This window comes from Ochotona curzoniae, unplaced genomic scaffold, assembly GCF_017591425.1.
Source record: "Ochotona curzoniae isolate NIBS_2020 unplaced genomic scaffold, NIBS_Ocur_1.0 contig_2692, whole genome shotgun sequence".
Classification (NCBI taxonomy): Eukaryota; Metazoa; Chordata; class Mammalia; order Lagomorpha; family Ochotonidae; genus Ochotona; species Ochotona curzoniae.
Genome location: NW_024465556.1, coordinates 4796668 through 4823281, shown reverse-complemented (window position 1 = coordinate 4823281; position 26614 = coordinate 4796668). Strand labels below are relative to the sequence as shown.

At 34.0% G+C, this 26614-nt stretch overlaps 1 protein-coding gene across 4 annotated transcripts in view; it reads left to right on the top strand.

Annotated features, from left to right (window-relative positions):
- PCDH15 (protocadherin related 15) overlaps nt 1-26614 on the top strand; it is a 496526-nt gene that overhangs the window by 202633 nt on the left and 267279 nt on the right. For all 4 annotated transcript variants that reach the window (XM_040975792.1, XM_040975791.1, XM_040975790.1 and 1 more), the window contains one exon: nt 23251-23359. In XM_040975792.1, the coding sequence (XP_040831726.1) occupies nt 23251-23359 (109 nt within the window). The remainder of the gene's footprint in view (nt 1-23250; nt 23360-26614) is intronic.

Here is a 26614-nt window from a genome sequence, read left to right as displayed (position 1 = left end):
CTGCTCTTTGGCCCTTTCATGTTTGCTTCTAGGTCCAAGGTTTTGCTCATTGCTGCGCTATAAATATCTTCTTTCAGATCATATAGTGGTTGATACACTCTCATCCATCCAACCCAGATTTCATAAAACCACATCACATTTTCAGTTTTCTGACAACCCTTCTTGAAGGGTTACATTGTCTTTAAACAACAAGAGCAAATCCATACATATTAATATAGCAAAGTTTTGTTTGTTTTCAGTTGCTACAGAGAAATGAATATAATTAATAATAGCTCCGTTGCATTTTTAATAGGAGTTTTCTTAAAGCTTGCAACCAGATTGTGGCAATGTTGATATCGTTTAATATGAAACAGTGATACAAGCCTGAAAATATGTAAAGCAGTTATTTTAACCTTCATGTAATTGAAAAAATAACACACTATTTCATGTTATTAAAAGGGTAATTATGCTGGAAATTATAAACCTTTTCACAGATAATGTCAAAGAATCGTAGTAAACATCTTAAAGAATTCCAATCTCCTGTCATTTAAATCTTAGTGAATGATTGATCTTAAGATATCAAATGAAATAATTTTTAACTAATTAAAAATACACTGTTAGGGTAATATTTTCAGACAAGAGGAAAAAGAAATGTGAAATGATTTAAGCATGTCTCTGACAACAAATATTTCTTCAGTGTGATTTGAAGGTCATATAAAAGATAATTTATCAGCATGACACTCATGCATTGGATTCAAAAGCTAGTTAAAGCCCACTTTCAGAGTGCTTATCTCTGTCTGGTGTCTTTAATGAGAACTGTCAGAAGTGTTAAATAGCTTGGATTGAATATTTAAGTTGTCAATATTTTCTGTGTTCAGAAACACTATTATATACATTTTAATGGCAATATATGCCCTTATAGGCCACTCATGGATGGTTGGAGTTAAATATTCCAAGTTGCATGTCCTGCCAGTTCTCAAAGCCACATGTCTCTGAACATTTGTTGCTAGCTCTGGGAACGACATGTAGAAGGAACTCCTAATTCAATAACATTTCATCTGTTCTTACAACAAAGATAGAATCGAATGGAGGAAATAAGTTTTTTTAAAGCATGCAGTACAGTCTTAAAGTGCTTAAAAAGCACTTAGAAATGAACACATAACATTTATCCAAAGGAGGTCAGAGGAGACCACTATTCGAATGTCCACTATATATTAGGAGATAATTGTGTAAATCAACTTACCTTTAAAAAGTGGTGATTTGTGTTAGTATGATCAGGACACTATTAAAAAGTTCCATAAATCTAGAGGTCTATGAAGAATAGATTTTTATATTTCACAGTTCTGGTGGCTGAGAAATCTTTCCAAGTGCCAGAGGATTCAATGATGGGCTGTGGTAGAGGAGTCCTATTTAGCCTTCATATTTTTAAGGAGACTAGTCCTGATCCATGAGACCTATGCTCTCAAGGAATCTTCCAGTCTTGGAGATGTCTCAACTCCTTATATCACTATCTTCATGCTTAGCATTTCAACATAGGAATTATGAGGGATTACGTTAAGATCATAACTAAATTTGAATTCAAAACCTAAAAGAAGACAACTGAATGTGCCTCACAATAGTGCTGTATATGCTATGTTCTCTGTGTACAGAGGATTCAACACTGGGTATCGACCTGATTTTACTATCTCCAAGTAAACCTATCTCAAGTATCACCTCATTTATCTGAACAGGTTTCAATATACATCTTGAATTGGCATACCACAATCACATTTTGAAAAACTATATTAATATTGGTAAATTGGGAGAAATACTTATGGTGCTTTTCTGACATTAGTTCACTCTCAATTGCCAACAATGGCTACAGGTAGGCCATACCAATGCCAGGAAGCCATACTTTGAGCCATGTCTCCCACATGGTTTTCTGGGACCCAATACTCGGGACTTCAATGTTGCCTTCAAAGTTGTACATGAAAAGGAAACTGAAATCAGGAATAGAGCCAAATTTTGCACTGAAGACCTCCAGTATAAGGTGTGGGGTGCTAAACACTGTCAAATGCATGTTCCTATTTATTGGTATTTTTAATGTGTCCAAGGTTCTAGAAATACTGAACTAATGAACCTATTAGAAGCTGTGTGCAATCCCTGATGAACTGTGAATACCTGTGAATATGAGTGTATATGTCTGTGGTTTTTCTTTCTTTCAAGTAAGCATCTTTTATTTTTACCAAGTCATGTGCTCAAACCATCATTTATACTGGCTGATTTTTGATCAGCTTGTTTTTATTTAGTACCTTGTTAGCTCTTTGCCATCTTGTTGATGAGTACTTAAATTAGTAATCTGCATACATTTTCTTGAGCCCAAAATGTAGTTTCTAGGCTTTACTGAAAAGGTTTTCAAAAGATCAGTTTCAACTTCTTCATTTTTCATAACAGATACTATCAGTAACTATTACATCCTGGTATAATTCAATTTATTTTGATTGAGGTAACATTTTTCTTTCTCTCCCCCTCCTTCCATCCCTCCCTCCTTCCCATTACTCCCTTCCCAATTCTCTCTGCCTCTTTCTCTCTCCCATCCTGCCTCCCTCTCTCCCTTTTCCATCTTTCCGTCCCTCTCCCCTGTCCCTCCCTCTTTCCTCCCTCAACAACTTCTCCTTTGCCTCGTGTTCTTACCTTACCCCTCTCCCCTTCTCCCTATCTCTGCTTATGTGTGTATTGAGTACCTATATTTTTGTTTCAAGACAAATGAACCATTTAAAAATAATTTGATAACATGAATATTTAATTTCATACCTTACATGCCAATGATACTTTTCAGTTTAAAGCATTTCATCCAATCCCTTAAGTCCATGTTTATCAAGATTATATGATGCATATGACTGTGGTAAGGATGTCAGTAAACTTACCTAGAACTAAACCCCACATTTATATACATTTGAAACTGGCATTCTGATAGTATGTCTGTTAATGAAACTAATAACACAGGGTTTAGTGTATAAATCTTATACTTACATGAATACTTAAGAGAAAATGGCTGCAAATGTCTTTTCTTGCCCCCCCCCCCAGGTCCTTAAAGGATCCTGTAATGGATAATCTCAGAAAGATAGGCAAAAAAAAATTTTGTTAAAGCAAAGTTAAAATTATGCCTTTAGGCATATAGGATTCTAGACATTAACAGCAGTCCCTCACAGGATAATATGCTCAGATATACAATGCACAACCCTACAAACTTAAAAAAAAAAGAAAATTGAATAATGGATTTCAGTTATTTAAGAAAATGGCCTTTTTAAAGATGCATTCTACACCATAAAAGCTCTAGTATCACTAAAATCACTTCATGTACTACAAAGGAAGCAAAGCAGTAAAATGATAGTGTTGCCATATGCCATAAAAATCTGTCATGAATCACCACATAGAAACATAGTTGTTGTTTTAAATGTCAAATGCATGCTTTAGTGAAAATTTTCTAAGCTGGTGTTCTACTTTATGCATTCATGTGTGTTCCATCTCTTAAAAGTTGAAAAAGGCTTTTGAGAAGTCAGTAGCTTTAACCAAACTGTAAATCATTGAAAATGTACAACAGAAAAAGATTTAGGAGTATTAGAGGGCTTGAGCATACATCTTATCAAATATTTAATCTATAACATATTGATCTGTGTCAGACCTTATGCTATTGGTTTACTTTTCAACTTCTTATCTAAAGCCTAAAAGAAGATGAAAGGATAACTGACAGTGTATTAAGAATAAAGAATAAAAAATATAGCACCTGGTATAAGTTCACATCCAAAATATAAAACAGAATCAAGCTTTTCAGACAAGTAAAAGTACGGATTTCTGTTGCAAAATACTCGGATAACTCTAGGTTTTGTTCTATTTTTTTCCCCCATCACTGCTAAATGAGTCCACAGGTGTTACTGAAATTCAATATGAATTATTCTTGAAAGGTACAATGTTATTTTTGTTATTGCTTATATCTTTATTTTTGAAAAAATGAGATTTGGAAATCAAAGGGCATTTTCATTGTAGATGATTCACTTCTGAAATGAATTCAAAATGGATAGAAAAGGTCCAAATAAATAGTTCTCAATAAATATTTGTTGAATACAATTGGTTGAAGATGTTTATTTTTTAACTCTTATTGAAATTTTTGTTGTAAGTAACGTTTTCCATTCAAAGCTTTCATAAGAAACAATAATACCTTATTTGGATTATTTTTTGAGCAGCATAAACATATCACCATATCCATATTTGAATCTTTGCAGGCTAAAATATTGTGGTAAAGAGTGTTGAATTATTTCATAAAGTGAAAACCATGTCAATTGGGTTTCTATTAATGGCACATCTGTACATCGTTGAATTCTAATTGTGGACAACTAAAGCATAATAGCAGCTCTCTAGGGTCAGAAAAGCTAGCCAACAAAACAGTCTGTACTACATAATTTAAAGGATAATATTTCCTGTAAAGGGCCAACATTTACTTCAGACCCTATTGAAATTTAAATGACTTGAGTACCAAAGAACTGTCTCTGAGGTGAGGGGATTAATTCTTCAGATAAACTTCTTTACATGCATGTTTAGATCCTTATAATATCACATTATAAATGTATGTTCAATGTGTTGAAGAGTAATTTTCAAATGATGTCACACAACATCTAGTCCTAAAAACAATGAATTGAATGCAAATACTTAGTTATAGAAAGAGGTGAAATATTCTATAAGAAAATACAATTAAAATAAGAAATCAGCTTTTAAAAATATCTGCAAATATTCTTTAATTTCAAAAGAAAAAATAATGAGCATCCACATACACACCCAATTCTATATCATAAAATCTTAATTTCAATTTTGTCGTATCTTTATTCATCTTTCCAACTGTCCTGAATTCTGAAGCATCAATTCAATCTTATCAATTACTATATTTCCTATCATTCAAAATTGTGAAATTCATTGAAAATACTAAGTTAACTTGCTTTGCTATTATACCAGAGTAAATCAAATAGATTGTTGTCCTTTTCCTGCCTTGTTTTTTTCACCAGTAATTATGAAAAAGTTCTAATATAGGCTTAGTATTATTAATACAATAATCTGAAATCTATTGTTCAGTACTTCTGAGTGCCAACTTGATGCCACAGGAGGAAAATCACATACTTGACCCTACATGATAAACTGAGTCAAAATACCGACGCACTTCAAGTATTGTACAATATTACCTCGGGCTTTATATGAATGACAAATAGAAATAAATGAAACTTTATGTTTGTGTCCCTTGCCTTAGATATCTCCATCCAATATTAGTTGAAGCCAAGGATATATTTCTTTATGTAATTAATTTCAACTCCAATGTAGGGAACATTGGCAAAATAAAACATGTGTCAGACATTATTTTTACTAATGTTTACATTTTTAGAGTTAGAAAATCACCTGCTTTTGTTTTAATCAAAAGTAGTTTGATTTCTTTATATTTAGTGTAACATGGTGAATATATTAATATTCAGTTAAACATAATGCTTTAGCAAATAATGTGTCTGGCATGATTGCTTTTATACTTTTCAAGAAAATTAGCAAAAATTAAGGAATAGAATGATTACTTAATTCAAAATGATGCTGTCCAACAACAGGTAAGAACAATCCTCTCAGGAGATCAATAGAGTTGAGGATTTTGAAAGCACAAATGTATAGATCATTTTAAATGATGGCATATATGAGTGTTGATCATTAAAATTCAAAGTAAAGACAACAGGTTCTGATATTTAAAAAAAAATGAACAGAGAAAGGGATTATTGTAGATCATACATTCCAACATTTCACAATAATAGAAATATATTGCAGATCAAGGGTCAAGGGAAGAGACCATAGATCCCAAAGTTTAGGTCATGGTAAAAACAGTAGGACCTTTATAGAGCAAGCAATTTAAAGCACAGACTTGACAGTTGTCTTTTGCAATAAAAATTCCCAGTTGTGGTTAGGGGCATAGCTTATGAAAAGTTCTTTCATTGCATGTCAGTTACACAAAAGTCTAGAAACTTTTCGACTCTCTCTCAAAAGCATCATATATCCACTGAAGCTTTACCAGTTTTCATTTATTCTTAAAGTGCAGAACTGTAAGAAGGACGTGAACATCAGTGAGATCCTAAAACCTACAGCTCTGCAGGTAACCCTTATTGTTTTGAATTAGTTACCTATTGTCTGTATTCTCTTGTAACTGAAGGCAATGGAATGAGAAATTTGAACATTCTTCCTTCTTGGATATGTAGAATGTGATGACTTGGCTGAAAATCAACAATGATCTTACATTGATATTTTCATGATGTATATTTTTAAGCCACATTAAAGCAAGTTTTGGTGCACACGTGATTTCCAGGAAAGTTTTAAAGCACCAGAGTGATTTTATGCTATATTCATTCTTGTCCCTCCCTTCTCTGATATATCAGGTATCTACTGCATATAGTCAACTAATAAGTGTTTTAAATGAGTCACTGTGAACAAGTGAGGCATAAAATGGGTAAAATTGTAAGGATGTGAGTTCCAGCTACTTAATTTTCATATATCTGAGACTGATTTAAGAAGAGTAAAGATTTTAAGAAACCATTGCCATTTATCTGGGAGAAATGAGTTGCATTTGACAGGGCAATCAGTAGCACTTACCCCTTAAAAAAATGTGTTATACCAGGAAGTACTTACTAGGAATGAGTGTTGTCTTCTGTTATATTTATAGGCAAATGGAATATTGCTAGAAAATAAATTAGTTTTCTAATTACCTAACATTGAGGCACTCATGTACTTTGCTGTAGAGTTTTATACAATCAATAGCAGATTTTGGAGATGTAAGATTTTGAAGTATTAACATATAGCACAATATCTACTTACTTTTTTGGAAAAGATCCAAGACGCCTTAAAGTTACATGTTTTTTAAAAGTTGAACTTCAGTGCACCAATCTAATTCTTTTATGTGAGTAAGGAACTTGAAATTGAAATGACATGATAATGTCTACACAAAATCTACCTTACACTAATATGTTCATTTATCTAAATATTTTTGGTTTTGATATATATAAATAATTTATATATTTAATATTTTGTTCTCTACTGATTGTCAATGACAAAATGACAACAGGTACAAATAAAAGAAGGTGGGCATATAAACAAGTCTATAATTGCATCTTACAGTATGTGCAATATATAATGTATGCATCTCAAGATATAACCCATACATGCAGAGAACTAAGGAAGATGTAGGCTGAAGTACATCTTGAACTACAAATCATGGAAGTTTTATGGAGGTAGGAAAACACAGGCAATGAAAATACAATAAATGTAGGAAAGGTACATAGATGGAAATGAGTTCATTTCAAAAATTGCATACAAAGCATATTTCCATGTGTTCGAGCCTATAAAGATATTACAAATCACTGTGATGCTCATGGTCCAAATGCACTAGACGAAGTGATACCCACTCCCTATCATGTCAGTACTTTTTGCTTTTAAGATTTATTGATTTTTATTGGAATGCCAGATATACAGAGAGGGGCAGCAGAAAGAGAGGAAGATCTGTCTCCTGATTCACTCCCCAAGTGGGCACAATGGCCAGAGCTGAGCCAATGTGAGGCCAAGAGCCAGGAGCTTCTTCTAGGTCTCCCACACAAGGGTAGGGTGCCCAGACTTTGGGACGTGCTGGACTGCTTTCCCAGGCCACAAGCAGCGAGCTGGATGGGAGGTAGGGCTCCCGGGATTAGAACCGGTGCCCATATAGCACCCTGTAGGTTGCAAGGCCAGGACTTTAGTCACTAGGCTAGCACATTGGGCCTCCAGTAGTACTTCTTTATGAGTCTGAAATATGCTCCTCAATTAGATGAAACAATCCCAGCCTACTTTTTCCTCATCTCTAAGAATCATAATATTTACATCTACTACCTTATATAAGATAATGAAATATGAGGAATAAGGAAAAAATGTATTCTTTCCTCATCTAAATTTGAAGGATTTTAACTATTCACCACAGTACAGGTATTAAGACTATAAATTTAAAGGATTTTAGAGCTTCATGGCAATGAGATTTCAACAAATGAAATGAATCTAAATTCTTGAGACCAAGGCAGAATTCATTAACTCTACAACTCCTAAAAATCATCCTATCATTGACTACAATTTAATGAATTTAGGTGAGGCTCTCCTTGTCATGCGACATTGAAAAAGGAAAGCGATAGGTTTCTTAGTGCTGTAGTAGAAATGAGTGAATTAATAGATAGGCTATTTGTATCAAGAACACACACCTAAGGAGTTCATGGTCATTTCATTATTTTAAATGTGTGTGTTTCTTATTACACATTTGTTGCCAGTGCCTGTTTTCTTCTGAAGGTTAATTTCTGCCTTTATAGCCAACTGTGTCCAGTTGGATGTCTAATGAACATAACAAATTAAATGTGTCCATTGTTCTCTACTTCTCAAATTCAAATCTTGAACCATACTATCTTGAATTTCCATAAATTCCACTCACTACACAACCTTTCATGAAATCTGTCCAACTATTTCCCCAAACTACCCTCTTGAACCACTGTCAACTAATTTGAACTGTTTCCTCTGAGTCGTACCCAGTGGCATTTCAGGCCATATAACAGAACTCCCTATGTCTTCTGTTGGCTTGCTTATTTTGTTCTCAGATATCAATGTCGTCCTGTTAAAAATGTAGTCCAGCTTTTCATCACAGATAAAATTTTTCCAGTGATTCCACAATTCATTAAAGGAGTGACTATGATTTTAAAATGATTAGATTTTCCTTATTTGTGACTTCAACAGTAACTCATAGAATCTGGTCAAATAATTGTAATAAGAAAAGATACATTGCTGTTTCTATAATGAAATCTTTGCTCCCTCTCAAAGTGTTGAAGAATGTATAGTACCGTAGGTAAAACTTGAATCTCAAGAGCGTCTTCCTAGGGTGTAAAATATGTATGTTACCCAGTATTTCCTGAGTATCTGAAATTTCAACCATGTTCCCTCATTTTTATTTGCCAAATTGATGATTCTTTGCTCAAGGTATCTCCCATATCTTTGCTGGATAATGTCCTATCATTTTGTCACTGCAATGGATTTATCATCATTTATCCAGGCTCAAGAGTTGTAGTTCTACTTTTCAAGCCATCACTGTTTTAATATATGCCAAATGACAACTAAAGCAATATTACAAATTTGTTGATTCATGAAAGCTGTTTGAATGTCCGTCAACATATGCTAATTTATATTGTGACAATGAGATGTCATACACTTCAATGTCCCAGATGCTAATTGTGTGTTATCGTGATCTGTAGCCACTATGCTGTGAGAACGCAGGACTTTCTTTTTTCGTTTAAGTGTATCTTAATACCTGCTTAAGTAACCTGTCTCCATTCCTCCTTGCCAATCTCCCAGCATCTGGTAAGCACCATTACCCTTTCAAGTGTTTTTACATTTTTATATTACATAGATAAGAAATTTCAGTCTTTTTTTTCTAACTTTTTTTCACTTTTATATAATTTTTTATGTTTGTGTTCTTCATTCATTTTTATCTTATTGTACACAACTTTCACTTACTAAATTTAATCCCAGCTACATGAATAGGATGCTATTCATTATTTAATTCTCAGTAAATTCATTGTTGATATATAAAAATGTGAACTGAATATATGATGATTTTGAATATTGCGACTTAATCAGCTCTAGTAATATTTGTGTGAAGTCTTTGTTTTCTATCACATAGAATCATTATTTTGTTTTGAATCACATAATCCATAAATATAGATAAAATTTGACTCCTTCCCTTCTTGTATGGCTTTTTCCCTCTCATGGCTTACTTTTCTGGCTGACTTTGGCACCTTGTTAAATAGGCCTGGGCATTTCTATCTTATTCCAGATCTTAGAAGTTTTGTATATTTCCCAGTTGTAACATACTGACAGCATCTCTCTCATGAATAACTATTATTTTGTTGAGGTACTTTGCTCATATATCTAACATGTGGGTTTTTAATCATGAAAAGATGACTTTTTGTCCAATGCTATTTCTGTTTTTGTTGAAATGATTATATGCTATCTGGACTTCCATACGTTTGTGTGATATGCTATACTTACTAACTTGTGCATCTTGAATCAGTTTGATTCCTAGGGTAAATTCTAGCTGATCATTGCCAAAAACATCTTTTTAATGCATGGTAATATTTAACTCACTAGTATTATGTTGAGAGTTTTCCAAATAAGCTGTCAGATACTGTGCTAGAATTTGTATTTTTTTTTTCTGGTCTGTCATCTGATAGTCTTAGAAAGAAATTGGAAAAACCTCCTGTCTGTCCAACTTGGGGAGTAGTTTGGAAACTTTGAAAGTGATTTATGCTAACTCTCCTAAAGTGTTTGGTGGAATTTAGCCATAAAACTATTTTGTCCACAGCTTTATTTCTCAGGGGACTTTTATTGCTATTTTATTGCTGTTCTATTCAGGTTTTCTATGACTTTGTATTTCAATTTTGCTAGACTGTGTGCAGTAATTATTCATTGCTTTAGGTTTCACAATGTGTTCCACAATATATACATCGCTTCGATGTCCATTGAGGTGTCTTCTTTATGTGTATCATTTTATTTATTTGGGCCTGTTCTCTTTTTTCTTAGTGTAGCTAAAGATGTGTGTTGATTTTATTTTCCTTTTCAAAAATAACAATTTTTGTTTCATTAATCTTTTGTATATTCTGTTTTGTCTACTGATTTTCAGGTCTTGTTTTTTTTTCTCTTTCTCCTAATTTTCTATTGGTTTGTTCTTGCCTTTTCAAGTTTCTTGAGATACTTGTTTATGTGACATATTTGAAATCATTTTCTGGTGTAAATGCTTACTGCTATAAACACGTCTTTTAAAGATTATTTATTTGAAAGTCCAAATTATATTGGTGGAGTGAAAGAGCCATCTAGTTTCAATCTGCTTGTTCACTTCCCATATGACTGCAACTGGAGTCATATGGGAAAACCTGGAGCTTCTTCTAGGTATCCCAGGTGGGTAGCAAGAACTCAAGCAGTTTGATCAACTTCTGCTGTATTTCCTTGCCACAAGCAGAGAACTGGATTAGGAATCAAAATTGGAGAGGCCAGGACAAGAACCTGAAGACTTGTCTCCATCCAGCTCTCTGCTTATGACTTGGCAAGGCAGCACATGTTGGCTGATGTCCTTGATCCCCTGCACCAATGTGTGAGACTTGAAGGAGGCTCTGGTTTCCTGTGTGCACAGCCCTGCATCTGCAGACATCTGGGCAGTGACCCAGTAAATGGAAGATCTCTATCTTCCTTTCTCTCTGTGAATCTTCCTTTCAAGTAAAAATAAATGATATTTGTTAAGAGCCTTCTTTGGTTAAATCCATTTTAAGATGAGTGTTTGCTTGTTTTTGTTTTATCTTACAGAATTCTAGTTCCAATTTTTTTCATGATATTTTCAAGTATTAGGTCATTGAATTGAATATTTTATGTGCTTTATTATGTTTTTAAACTAACAAAACTGGAAGATTTGTTCATTTATTAATTTGCCATAAAATTTACAATTTTCCTTTGTACTTTTTAATTCTTGTTTTGTTGCAGTCTGTGTCTCAGAGAAACATCCTTGTTTTCCAAGTATTCTGTTTTGCACCTGTTGAGTGTATTTTCTTAGCTACTTAGTTCTTTATTTTGAATTTCCTGTTTGATTCACTTTCATTCTCTCATTTACTTGCTGCATTTCTCATATTATGAATTATTTCTTGATTTTTTTGGTTGTCTATATCTTCTGTCACATGAGTTTACTTAATCATTCCTTCTATTCTTAAAAAGATTTAAAATGTGTTTATGCGAAAGGCATAGATTTAGGCAGAGATTGGGAGAAATCTTCCATGTACTGGTTTGCTTTTCAAATGGCCATAATTGTAGGAGCTGCACTATTTCAAAGCTTGGAACCAAGAGTTTCTTCTGGGTCTCCCAAAGCAGCCATCTGCTGCTGATTTCCTACATATATTACCAAGGAGCTGTGTAGGACATTTGAATCAACATCCATATGTGTTTCCAGTGTAGCAGGGATTTGAATAAAGCTGATGCTACGGGCAACAGCTTTATTTGCTACATCACAGCCTCAGCCTATTCTTTATAAAGTTTTTATCAGCAATTTCATCAGGATTCTTTTCTTGAGGATCTATGGCTAGGGACTTACTGTGTATATTCAGAGTATTTATGATTTCCTCCTTTTTCTTATTCCTTGGCCCTTGATTTATATTTGGGCATTTGGTGGATTAGTTGCCTGTATTACCATTTATAATTGTCTTTTTGGCGAAAGATCTTTCTCCTGAAGGTCTGTTTTCATGTTTTAACTTATTAATTACTGTTGGTTTTCCATTTTGGTACAATAGTGTACTGCCACTCTAGCTTCTTCATGTCTGAATCCAAATACTGCCTAGGTGTAGGAAATTCTATATGCCAGATAGATTTAGCACAGCCAGAAGTGTGAATGAGGAACACTTGTCAGGGATAAACATTCTGTGGCTCATTCAAGATGGGAGACGACTATGAGGGATGTGGAGCAGGGTGGAAGTTTCCCCATTCACTGATGGAGTGGACTTTTCTGTTTGTGAATGTCTGTGGTAATACAGGAAAAGAATGCTTGTTTTGTTCCTAGTACCCACAAAATAAGCACTACTGATGGAAATGATCTGGTCGGCATTAATGTTACTGGCCCAGATCCTAGTCCTGCTTAGTTAAGCAATGCTGAGAGAATTCTGGTTATTGTAGGAATGTATGGTACCAGAGTATGAAGCGTCTTGTATGGGTCCCCAGATGCTGTAGTGGTGAACATCACTGACTGTGGGACCAGTGGGAAACATGGTCTCAGGCCCTCCAATGCAACACATCAACAGCATCTGGTAAAGGCATTGGTGGGGAGGGCAGCATGTACTCTGGGCAAGCTCCCTCTCAATTGCATTGCTGGGATATGCTCAAGGCAACTGCACTTGATTTTCAGATTGCATTTCGTATAGCATTCTACAGAATGCTTAATTGAAAATAACCTTTAAATGATTGTTAACAAAGATTGCCCTTTGTTCATCAAAACATTTTCCCAATTCATTTTCTTATCCATTGTCACCAGATTACCATGTTTTGTAGAAATAATTTCATTCTCAGCACTTTCAGAGAATTTATTTAGACCATAAGTAACCACATATATAAAATACAGAAATAACATTTTGCATTGTTATTGACTAGTATGCATCCTGAATGATTGGAGAGCTGAGCAATTTAATCACTAGCAACAAAATTGAATCTGAATGAGCCATAAATAGAAAGTAAATCTGTTCATAGGTGTAAACAAAATTAAAGTCATATCATCAATGCCCCTGGTGTGTTAAGAGACATGGCTACCAGCAGACAGAGTTTTAAATGATGATTCATCTTGTTTTGTTGCTGAGTAGGTGGCCCAATACCACATTTTCCTCTTATATGGGAATAAAATAATTAACTACTCTTGTGGTAGATTTTTTACTACAGCAAGAGATGTTATTTCTATTAGCCTGTGCTTCCAGAATATTGTAATATAAAGATGTGTGAGAAACATGTTTATTTTTATTTTTCATGTTTCACCTCCTTTAATTTTTTTTATTTGAAAGGCAGCATTACATGGAGAGAGCAATTTCTCTATATGCTGATGTTATAAACATTGATCATACCCAGTAATTAAGGACTTCCTACCTCCTTTGATTTCCAAATTAAATGTTGTATCCCAAGTTGGTTTCTGATTTCACTTATGCAGTGAATATGCTCATTAATCACAATTAACATTCCATTTGTAAACACTTTGTTCAGTTTAGTGCATATGCCTAAAAACAATTCCTATTGCCAACTATTCACGAAGTAGTTTGTTGTTGAGTTAAAGAATATTACAGGATAAAGACAGACAAGAAGACCCTTATACAGCATGTTTTATAAAATAATGTTAACATGCTAATATTTTTAAAGATTCATTTATTTGTTTGAAAGGCAGAGTTAGAAGGAAAGCGGGGAGAGAGAGGAAGAGAGAGATTATATCTTCTTCTGATGAGCACAATGCCAGGCTGAAACCAAGAGCTAAGAGCTTCATCTAAGTCTTAGTCATCTGTTGCTGTTCTCCCAGGCACAAGAGCAGGGAGCTTAATTAGAAGGTAGGACTGACTTCAACCAGAACCCAATGGGACCATCATAGAAGGTTTCTCTACCCAGTATACCACAATACTGGCCCATGTTATTAATATTTTTATGACAGAATCAGCACAATGTCTAGAGATCCTTTAAAACAAAGAACAGTGAAAACAGTAAGAGGAATTATGTGGAAGAAAGCAAACGGTTTTAGAATTTTTCCCCAAATCTATGCTACCTTATTTCAAAGACCACCTTAGGATACTCAGAAAATAATTAGACAATTAAGGTAGTGTTTGACATGAGATACAATGGTGGCCCAAAATCCAAATCTACTTAGTAAACAGTAATGAAAGATGTACTGGAGTCTGGTGATATTTTCATTGCTATGACAAATGTGACGATAGAGTTAAAAATCTTCTGACTCATTTTAATAACAATCTAGTAAGGCCCAGGAAAATGGCTATCCAATTAAGTACTTCATTGCATTACCAGCAGATATAATGTGTTAAGAAAAATTTCAGGTAATTCAAATGAACAGTTCTAAGATAAATGTGCCATACTTTAATTCAGCTGACATATTTTTAAATGATGGTCATGATAAAAGTTATTCTTTATCATACATGTGTTTAAAATGCTGAGTAGCATTTTGAATTTTTAAATATTTTATGGGCCATTTTCAGTAAGATGAAATGGGTCTGTGAAAATAGCTGCTTGCAGGTTTATTGCCATTAAAAAAGATAACAATATTTTAGGTAACACCATAATTGAAAGAAAATTGCAGGAAAGAAAAAAATCACAATAGATTGCTTTTGTGAAGGAAAATGAAATGTCAAAAGAAACTTTTTATGATTTCTAATCACAATCAAATTTTAATATGGAATTTTCAAATTGAATCCCTCAGTTTTCTTGAATTGCATAGGACATTATACCTCATGTCAGGTGAAGAATCATGTTTCATAATGTGTATCATTTGATTTTCAACAAACATTCTGTGAGAGAAATTTCTGAAAAAGTTGTCAAGTATAGCAAAAAGAAATTTAAAAACACTATGATCCAATATCTATGCAATTCCTTCTTCATCTTATTTTTATACTTTTAACTGCTTTGGATATCATTGCTAGAATAAATGTTTTCTTTACATTGATTTGCTAAACTGCATTATTCTGACAAAGCTGGTTTATAAACCTCACCAATTATCCATTTGAGGAAAAGGTTTGGTTGCTTTTGTTCAGTAGGAAATAAGTTCTTTTTGCCATTGCTTAAAAACATATGCTCAGTTGTTTTCTTTCTGTTTCAACTTTATTCTCATTTGAACAAAACCCTTCGTTGGAATTTGAACATATGCCATCTGACAAGTTGAACCAATTGCATGTATGTCTTACATATACTCCAAATTAAATTTCCGGTTGCTCACTTTTCGTGATTATACTGTGAAAATGTTGGTTAAAATGCTACATAAGAAAAAAAAAACGTGACAGATATTCAGATATATTGTAGGCTATGTTTTTATTGTGGACCATTTTAAAAATTTCATATAAAGGGAGTAAATGTCATGCATTTCATGTATACAGCTTTAGGAACAGAGTGATACATCCCTTTTTATCTCTCCCCCAACTCAGTGGTACCCTCTTTCTTCCTTCCTTCATTTTCTTTTAGTTTGTGCAATGGCATACTTTCAATTAACTTTATAATCTCAAGATTAGACCTCACTAATAAGCCACAGGTTTTAGGTAGAAAAGCCACTGTTCCTTAAGGATGTAGAAAAAGGCTGTATCAATAATCAAATCTCGAATTGCCAGCTCCAGGTTTGAACGGTCCTTGAAAAGCAGAGCACGGCAGGTGCTTTATTTTAATCAAGGCAGATGAAAGAAGAAGGCTTCACATATGCAAGTTACATAAGGAAATAGTCTTACAGAATAAGTTATATATATGTTCTCCTAGTGTTTTTGGAAAATAATGCTAACCAAGTAATATGTTGAATTAAGAAAGGCTTCTTTGAGCACTGATTAAAATTAGTTATTGAACACCAGTTTTTCCTCTTTGGGGGGGAGGCGTGTTTCTTAGAATTATTTAACAGATTATAACATCTACCAGATTATGATTATGGTTGTGTTCTCTCACCCAATGAAGCAATAGAACTAGGAGACATGGCAGAACACTTCTGTCCCAGCATCTAGCCCTGGGATTCAATAAATGTATATTCATTGAGTAAATCAGATACTAGAGCTAAGTTCTCTTGTGTGTGTATCCTCCTATACAGTCTTCAACATTCCTCGTAGGAAATTGAGGAAGACATACATAGGAAATAGAATCTCGACCACCCTGGATAACTAAAAAGGCTGAGGAATAAGCTTATATTATACTAAATCATAGATATTTGGATTTTCACCCCTTATGCATTAACAAACAATGCTCATTATACTTACACACAAAAATGAAAGCATACAATGTCATAATGGCGTCTGTTCTGTACATGTGTCCACCTCCTGATTTTCGCTCAAGGACATCATTTCTATATTTTACTCAGAAGCTTTCTCTGGCTTGTGCTTTGGTTGAATCATGCTTGCTCACAGCTGTCTATCCAACTTACAGGACGAATGCAGACATTGTTCTCAGGTGAGCAGCCTCGCTGCTTAAATGACATGCTAAATCTGACTGTAAACTTTGTGAAATCACAGCAGTCTTCCTGAGGTCTAGGCCATGTGAAGTATGAGCAGTGGCTGATTTCGTACAACTGTCTTTCACCTTCATCGTTGTTGCATCCATTAGTAATATTTCATTCTTTAAATTGCCTGAACAGTATTCTAATTTTTTCTATATATCACGTTGTGCTGCTAAATCATCTTTGATGAACACCTTGATTGGTTCCAGTTTTGAGCTATTTCCAATAGCAAACATAAAAAATCACATGTGTTTATGCTGTACCATGTGATGATTTTGTACATGTGTGCATTGTTTAATGTGCAACTAACGAAATTTTATTTCTCTTACTGAATACAAGAGTCCAATAAATCAATACTATTTAAATTAATGAAAACCAAGGACTCTAGTGTGGTAGCTGTTGGCTACATTAAAATAAATAAATATATATGTTATATATATATAAATATATATGTATATACATATATATACTCTCGGGAACAGATATATACATATACAATCTGATAATTTTAACCGATTATATTATACTTAGTATCTTATTTATAAATATGTATAACATAAATTTATTTTGATAAGTACAACTATGATTACATATATTTTCATATAGTATTATACAAAATTTGCTCATTTATCTTATAAAAAATAGCATTATATATTTAAAATGTATCCAAACGCATGATTTACACTTTTCTCATAATCACCCTATATTCTGATTTGATGGATTTAGCTGCCATTATTCCTAAAGTATAACAGAAGACAAAATTTGCTTAGTGAGTTATAACACTTTCCTAAAATCTGACTGTACTGCTAATTAAGAACACACTTCTATGCCCTACCACAACAGTCATTAATTTTTTATTCATCTCTTTTCTGGAAATGTCTAATTCTTCCTTGTGATTATGTCAATGGCTTTGTAGACCAGTGGAATCTAGGTTTCAGGGAGCACTTAGATGGGAAATAATCCATACTGTTGCCCAAGCTATTCTACTTTTATTTATTTAAACACTAGAGGAAAGAATCTGTAGCTTTATATGTTTAAATCTTACTGCTCATTGTGCTTGGTTCTTACCTTTAATGTCTCGATATTCTCCGTCACATGTGACTTTCTTTAATCCTTTCTTTAAGCATGTGAGAATGTTGATCAAGTTACATGTATCTTATCATTACACTAACACTCATGGTATTCTGCCAATGATAGTTCATTTTCATCTCCCTGTAATACTGACACAGGATAGAAATGTCCTGCTTTTGAGCTCATTTGAGTACCTCAGGAATAAGGTCCTGCTGGATGCAAGATACTTCTGCCAGGGGCCAATAGAAAAAGTTGTTTTTTTTTTTTAATGACAAATTTACTACTGTATTTGATAGGTAATCATGTCGAAAGGAGATTCTTTATTAGTGTATGGTCTACTTAAGACTTTCAAAGGCTGTTCAAGATGTTATTTTCAGGAAATAAATTTCTGAGCCTTCTTGCAGAATTTCATTATGGCCCAATATCAATTAAAAATAAATCTAGGTCACTGTCTCCACATATGCACAAATTCTACATTTTTTTCAAGAAATGTATCTGTAATGCATTCATTCTATATAATTCTCTGTAAATAAAAAAGGAAGGTTTCAAGGTACATACACAGCAAAGGGGAAAGAATAATTGTAATTTTCTTAGCACATATTTCTTATAAAAAAATAACACAAATACACCAAAGAAGCTAGAGAGGTATTTTATATCAAAACTTTGCATTGTGTACTAAGTAAAATTGGTACTTATTAACTTACAAAGATCATTTTTTAATGAAAAATGATAGAAAAATGTTCCCTTTTATTACAGGGATGTTATGTTGATTATTATTTCATTGTTTATTTCTTTTATTTAAATAGTTTTATTAGAAAATGGTGAAACAGAGAAATCAAGTGTGTACTTGACTTCATCATATGTCTAGCTCTGTGTCTGATCCAGGATTAAGATGTGATTTTGCTTGCCCTTTGACAGTCTTTTATATTTAGAATGGATTGAAACTTTCCCCTGGTAGATACTATCTGTTGATCTATTTCCGTTTGAGGAAAAGCAAATATTTAAATTCATATTCTCCATTCTAAGTGGCATATCTCTAGAGTATTTACATTGTGTTTCTTTATATTTGTTATTCTTTGTGAATTTCTGGCACAGCAAAATAATGTCTTCCCTCCTTTGACTGTCCACATTGTCTTACCCCGTCAGCAAAACAAATAAATTCTGTTTTCAAACAAGAACAAGACATCAATCTAATTCATTCTTTGACCTTCAGTTTCCCCTTGGCTATATGGGATTTGCGGTATCTAAGCAACCTCATCTCCAGTTTTTCATCACTGCAGCAATGACTCCGAAACATTGGGTGAAAAAACAGAGCCAGGAGACTGTCCAGAGCAAGGAAGGAAGGACCGTGTCTGTGAATTTGATAATTTGCCAGTTATTCCTTACCTGTGAAATACCTGAGATGATTTTATTCTAAAGCATAAGTCTTTCACTGCTAAACAGATATTATCTGATGAATCATTTTAACATGCATTTAGCCAGGCCTCATGCAGAGGACTTTTAAAACGAATTTTAAAATTGTTCTTCCAATTTCAGTTTCATTGATTATCTACAAATGTGAAGAGGAAAAAAAAAAGTGACTCTATCATGTGTGAAGTCAGTTTGAGAAGTGCGTGGTTCAAAAACAAATATTCCATCACATGATTTTAATTTTATATCTGCAGCTAGATATGTTTTATGGCATCTTGTTCTAGTTCCATGGTATCATTATAATATACTAAAGAAGCATATATTCTCTAACTATGTATATAAACGAAAATAAGTTTCTTATTCTAGAAAATTAGTCTATAAAAGTCTCAATTAGCTAAATATGCAGATACTTATGATAGCGGATATTGTCCTAATTTTGCCAGCTCAGGATAGTTCTAGGGCAGGAGTTCTGGGCTGTGGATAACCATTTCATGCTGAAGTGCTTATTTCCTACAACTGTGTCTTCTTCGGAAAGCTTTATCTAACCCCTAGACTATCGCATTAAGATGACATCTAATCTCTTTGCACAGCTACTTTATGACTAATATGAAATGAAATTTTAAAATTCAGAAATGATGCTATGTTAATATTCAAGTTCCCTTATGAGCCCACTATCTATTCTGAGTAACTCAGTTAAAAAGTAGTCACAGTTGCTTTAAAATAAACTTAGTACCATTTTGTATTAATTAGTCCCATCTTAATATGTTTAAGCCCTTCAGCAAGGAAAAACACCTAAAAGAAGGCAAAGTTCATCCATTTTAGATAGATACATACTATTTTGTTTATGATAGTGTTGATTTATCTAGAATGAGAGAGATGGGAAGAGAAGGGGGAATATTATCACATTGCAAGACAAGTGTTTTAGATGCTAGGAATATAGATATTTAAAAAAAATATGCCATCAGGGTGCTTAGATTTTAGTGTAAGGATAAAGAATGTGAAAGCTTCACCAAATAATAAATTCCAGGCCCTGTTCCAAACTGTGAAGAGGACTGTGAACTAAGAGAAATGGAATAGTTTTGCTGAAATGATCAATGAACACTGTTCTAAAGAAGCAAGCTTTAGGTTGAAACCAGCAACTTAAACCAACTTTCAGGAAAGGTTTGAAAACACGGAAAAAAAATTTGCAAAAAGAAAAATGTGGTATGTTTTCACAAGGAGACAAAGATACTGGAATATAAGGCATGAGAAACATGGTGAGGGAAAGGGAAGTGCAAGTTATCTCATTTTTTTAGGCATTTGACAAGTTTCATAATATGAATACTGTAAAGATCAAGTTCCTACAACCAAATAAATATTAAAATCAGTCTCATTCCCATTTTTACTGTGATTGTTGCAAACTGGTTAAGGTCATCATCTCAAACATTTTATTAGTAAATAAATCTGACCACCTGATTACCCTTAGTCTTTAATAATGACTTATTAAGGAATGTTCATACTTCTTCTAAGACTGTTGGGAGAAAACTCAGTATGTTTCCCATTTGACACTTCATTTTTTTTCTCAGATTTAATTATCATCCTGCTGGCTGCTGTGTTGTTCTCAAGTTAACTGAATTAAGTGGGAAATCTATAGATGCCTTTTAATAGCTACTTTTGCATGAGGTTGAATATTTTAATCTAAGCTCAGATGTTGGGCTATAAAGATGGTAATAGTTTTCTGGAAGTGGGATGCCCAGTTATTTAAATTTTGATATTTATAAATATTTCATCATAAGAGCACAATTTTGGTTTTCATCTGTAAGAATCCAAAGAATATCTAAAGAAGTGCAAAGTGAAGAGAATTATCCCAGTATAGTGTAAGTTCAAATACAGTAAAAGGAGATTTCTCAGTAACTTTACTAAAGAAAAGCTTTTTAACATGTACTTGTATCCTTTATAATACTGCCTTTTTTTTTAAAGACTGTGGAGAGAGAAACACGTTCATGAAAGAAATGAATGTCATAAAATGGCAAAGCGTTTAAGGATAGGTATAAACCAGTTGGTTCGCATTTCATTGTACATAACAGTTTGTTGAGTTGATTGTGCAAAATGCAGATTACCTAGAGCTGTCCTCAGAGTCAGCCACAACAACTGTAATTTCTTTGGCAAATGTTTCTGATACAGTATAATAGTACCCCTTTGAAAAATGTCAATTTTGTGTGAAAGAATATGTCCCATATGGAAGACATAATTGCTGCAAGAAGTATAGAGAAAATATATATATACTGAATTTCGAAAAAAAAAAAAGTTTAGTGAATGCTGTCAGAAACCCTGGGGCAAATATCAAGAATGGCATTAAAAAGAAAAGATATAGGAAGCATCTATCTGTGCCCTGCAGGCATCACCATCCAGTGTTATCATCAGCTCCCCTGTTGTGGTTTAAAACAGTAGCCTCTACAGCAGGAACAAAATAAGTCTGAAAAACAAGTCTAGGTCATACTTTTCAAACATTACAAACAAATTTTTCAGCTTGCCCTGTGACATAAATAGCCAAATCTCCCAGGTTCCTTCAGTATAGTGGGGTACTTACATGTTGCGATTGGTTATTATTTGGAAAATTACCGTATTGTTTATGATGCAGAAGCTCTCTGTGGGAGCTGGTTAGCAGCACGTGGGGAATGGTGTTGTTGCAGTAGTTATAGACTCTGACAAATGTTTTCTGCTGTAGAGTGAGGTCAACATAATCCCATCAAGTTTGTCTATCAAAAATAAACCTTCATTTCTACTTCACTGGTAGGTTCAGCAAATTTGGGTTCTATGAGCTCTATGAAGCATGAGAACATTGTGTTACCGATGTATCCTGGGATGCAATTCCATTTAGTATTCCTTTATAAATTTTCTACTTCTGAATTGGAGACTGGCATAATCTCTCCAAGTTCTCAAACAGGTTGTTGCATTTCAGGAAAACACATAGAGAAACACCACATTATCTCAACCATCTATATCCAGCTTTTCTTCTCTTTCCAAACTTGAATTATCACAATTCTATGTCTAGGCTGGTTTTTTTTTCTACTTTTAAAAGAGAACATATTTGTCTTTCTCTCTTTATTGTTTTACTTAATCTCCCACATCAGGTTCTACACATACATTATTTCATTAACTAAAGTTATCAGCTCCCTAATTTATTTAATAATCTGTCCTTGTAGATTTCTCATTCCTGTCATGCAAAATTGTCATCCTTTCTTTGAATTATTTGTTTGCTCATGCATATCAACGAGCTTGCTTAGGATCGTTTTCTTAATTCTCATTTAGCTTCTGCACAGATTTTCTTTGAATAAGATGTACTTTTGGGGGTATTTATAGTGTTTCTTTGGGAGAGCCATGGTTTTCTTTTTTGCTTCTACAAAAGCAAGAAGGAGGAAAGAAGTGTGCTGCTACCCTGAGATGCTGTATTAGAATCCTGCTCCTCTGCTCTGTCTCCAGTGTGAACCCAGCGTCAGTGTGGCCCACAGGATTCTGCATCAGGCAGTGTTGCCTGTGATTCTGGCTTTGACAGTCTAGTCCCACTTTCCTCTCCAGATCCGTGGTTTTCTCCAGTCCTCAGCATGGTGTTTCTGCTCACTGCTGTGTGATTGCACTGTCATCGCTTCTTCTTGGTATCTCTTCACTTTCTATCAATATCCACTGCAAACTTCGCTGAAACTTTCCCCTGGGAATTTATTTCCTCTGCCTTTGTTTTGCTGTCTTCCCCTAGTCAAAATCAACACAATTTTTCTTCAGTCAGCCCTCTTGGTTCTGCAATTCTCTTTTTTTTTTAGTTTGAGTGTATCTCAGTTCAACTTCAGGTACAAAAATAACTAGCAAATTGCATTAGGCTATAAATTTTGAAATCTACATATTACTACTAGTGGCTCATATATATTCTGGTGATGTGAAATATGTTACTGTCAATTTCTTGTTAGCTGTTAGCAACACAGTTGAGCTAACCTCCCTGATTTTTTTTTTTCCAGGAAGAATTGAATCCCATCATTGTTACCCCACCTATCCAAGCTGTTGATCAAGACCGGAATATTCAACCACCATCAGATAGACCAGGCATCCTGTATTCCATCCTTGTTGGTTTGTATCTGCTAACATTTTACATCAGTTATTTCTCTAGAATAGCAAGAAAAAAAAAAGATTTTGCTTTCATCAAAGGATACCCTTTACAACAAAAAGTTCTTACTGTGAAAGATTGTTATGTGTAAAGTAATAATACCAATTTTAATGTTTAATGCAACTTGTTTCAACTAAATCTGTAGAGTACTATAAAAAGTGTTTTATGGAAGAAGCAAAAACAGCTTAAAATAAGAAGGTATTAGTCTTCATGCTAACTAACAGTTTCTTCTAGATAAACTTATAAGTAGTTCCCTATGAATGAAGCTAAAAATCAAGTGAAAAACTTATGTTACATACTCTGCCAGTAATTTGTCATTGATTGGAGAGAATACACAATCCCGATAACATATGACTAAATTAAAAAGGCCATTTTGCAGCCATGTGGGAGAAGGAAATGCATCATAATTAGTCCTAGGGCACAGATGTATTTTCCCCTGGTTACTTTTTCCTTGAAGAAGAAAAAAACTACAGAAGCTGTCCTAATGTATCTATAAGCATATGCTGCTAATTTTATCAAAAGCAGAAATGATGAGAACTTTATTATGTTGTCTCAAATTGCTTTTGCTAAAATATGAATGTTGCAAATTTGCATGGCTTATAGCCTTGAGAGAGACAGATGCGTGTGAGACAGATGATGCGTCATATAATGGAAAAAAAGGCCAGTTTGAAGAGTGCTCGAAAGATAGCTTCAATTTAATTCTGTATTATCCCTCAGCCCTTTTCTGTCTTGCCTTCAGCTTGTGTACATGTCCACATATACAACAACTAACAGATGTTAGTTTCTAAACTATTATACTGTGTTGTAATTAGTCATGTTCTCTGCATAGAAAGTTGAATTCTCCAGAGTCCTGTCTTTAGAATGGCACACATAAGCCAGTTGCAAAAAAGGGTAAAATTTTTAAATGCTTTTGTAAAAATAAATCTCTTTTAGTCTATGGACTTCTTGGCATAAAAGACAAGAAATATTCACAATTCAATGTATTAACTGAAAGCTTACTGATAATCACTGCGTTAGTTGCTAGAGAGAAAAAGAGATAAAAATGTTGCATATTTGAGAGAAGTGGTTCATCACTAGAAGGATGCTGAAAGAAAATGTTTCTTTCAGGACACACATTTGGCATAGCTGCTGATGCTGCTTGGGCCAAAATTGTCCTGTTCTAGATGCTTGGGTTCAAGCATGGGAACCAGGACCAGGTCCAACTTCATGCCAGCCTTTACAAACTGAAGCAATAGATGTTGGTTCCTACTTTCAGAGGCTCTTCTGGTACCCATGTGGAAGATACTAAGTGCATTGACTGCTCCTGATTTTAGACAACCTCTTGCCTGGCTTTTGCAGGCATTTGGGGGCTACAACAGTGCACACATGTTTCATCTCTTTACTTCTTTTATATATGTGTGTGTGAGTGCTTATGTATGTATGTGTGTGTATGTGTGTATCTATACATGTGTCTTAATCTCTATTTTTCAGATTGGTAATTTTAAGAAATATAAGATTTAAGGCACTGTGACTAAAAATTGAGCCATGTGATTTCAAAGCAAGTGAGAACATTGAACAATCTGTGAGAATTGTTTAGAAAGAGACATTACAGAAGAAAGCTATCTCTCAGTGGAAATGGAAGAAAAAATTCCAAAACTGTGCAGAATGTGCAAAAGCCAAATGATAAAATATAAGTGTAGAACTGGGCAACCATGCTATCCAGAATAGAATTACATACACTGACGTTCATAACATACAATGTATTATTTTAGCTTTAAAAGTTATGTTCATTCTTGCATAAAATGAGTAAACATTGTATAGAACAAGTTATAGTCTTGAACATGTGAAGTTGGTTTTCTGGCATGGGAAGCAGACAACGAATGAATAATATACCAATCATTTCTTCTGGAGGATAGAATATTAATATTATGGAAAGTGGGTAACAGGAGTATGTTGTAAGTTTCACATGTTACAAGTATTACAAAAAGCAGGAAGAAGGAGTAATCAAATGTGAAGAGAAGATTGGCTAAGATGATCATATCTAAGCAACATAGAGAAAGCAAAATAAAAGAAACTAATGTAATCCCATTGTTGTAACAATAGATGCATAATGGGAAGTTCCTGAAGGAAACGAAACATGAGGGGAAAACATATAAATTAGAAATGATTAAAACACTCTGCATATGAATAAACATTATTCTGTAATTCCAATTATCTCAACTCTAATTATGATAATCTCAAAAAGACTCATACACATCCCAATAAAACTGCTAAACGAAACAGCCAGTTTTAGAAGAGCAAAGTGAAAAGGAGTATTGTTGTGCATACAGTTGATCCAAAATAAAATTATACTAATTTCTCACAAGAAACCAACAATGTGAGAAGGCAAGCAGAGTGTAGATTTAAAATTTAAAAAAAAAAGAAACTGTCAGTGATTCTTCTTATTTTTTTATATTTATTTTTATTGCAAAGTTAGATTTACAAAGAGAAGGAGAGACAGAAAGATCTTAAATCCACTGATTTACTCCCCAAGTGGCCACAATGACTGGAACTGAACTGAACCAGAGCCAGAAGCCTCCTCTGGGTCTCCCACATGGGTGCAGGATTCCAAGGCTTTGAGCTGCCTTCCAGTGCCTTCCCAGGCCACAAGCAGGGAGCTGGAAAGGAATCAGAGCAGCGGGGACATGAACTGGCATGTGCAAAGCAAGAGCTTTAGCCACTAGACTACCACAGCAGGCCAGCAACAATTATTTATGTAACAATTTTTTTCCATCAAAAATAAATTAGAATTTCTCTTCTGTGTCTGAGGCACTGTTGTCCTCTCTGCCATTGTCCATACCCACAATGATGGACTTATGACTATTTATAAAGAACTGTACCATTGTAATAATATAGGGGAACTCGGTGGGGGAAGACTTGGGAGGTGTCAGGGAAATCCCAGAGATTTATGGAACTCTATCATAAAACAATAATGATAATAATAATAGAAAAATGAAAAAAATGCGGAGGTCTATATAAAGAGACAAGGTAGAACAGAATAGCACAGATTTCCCCAGAATTTTTGGCTCACCGACCTTTAGCTGGCACGTTGAAAGTACTTCTTGACCTCCATAATTGCCTGAAGTAATTTCCATAAACAATATTTCTTGTTCTCACTGTTCTTCTCCTAGAAATGCCTTATTGACAAGGAAGAACCACTGAGAGACTGAAATACATTTAAATCAGCCTAATGAGAAAAA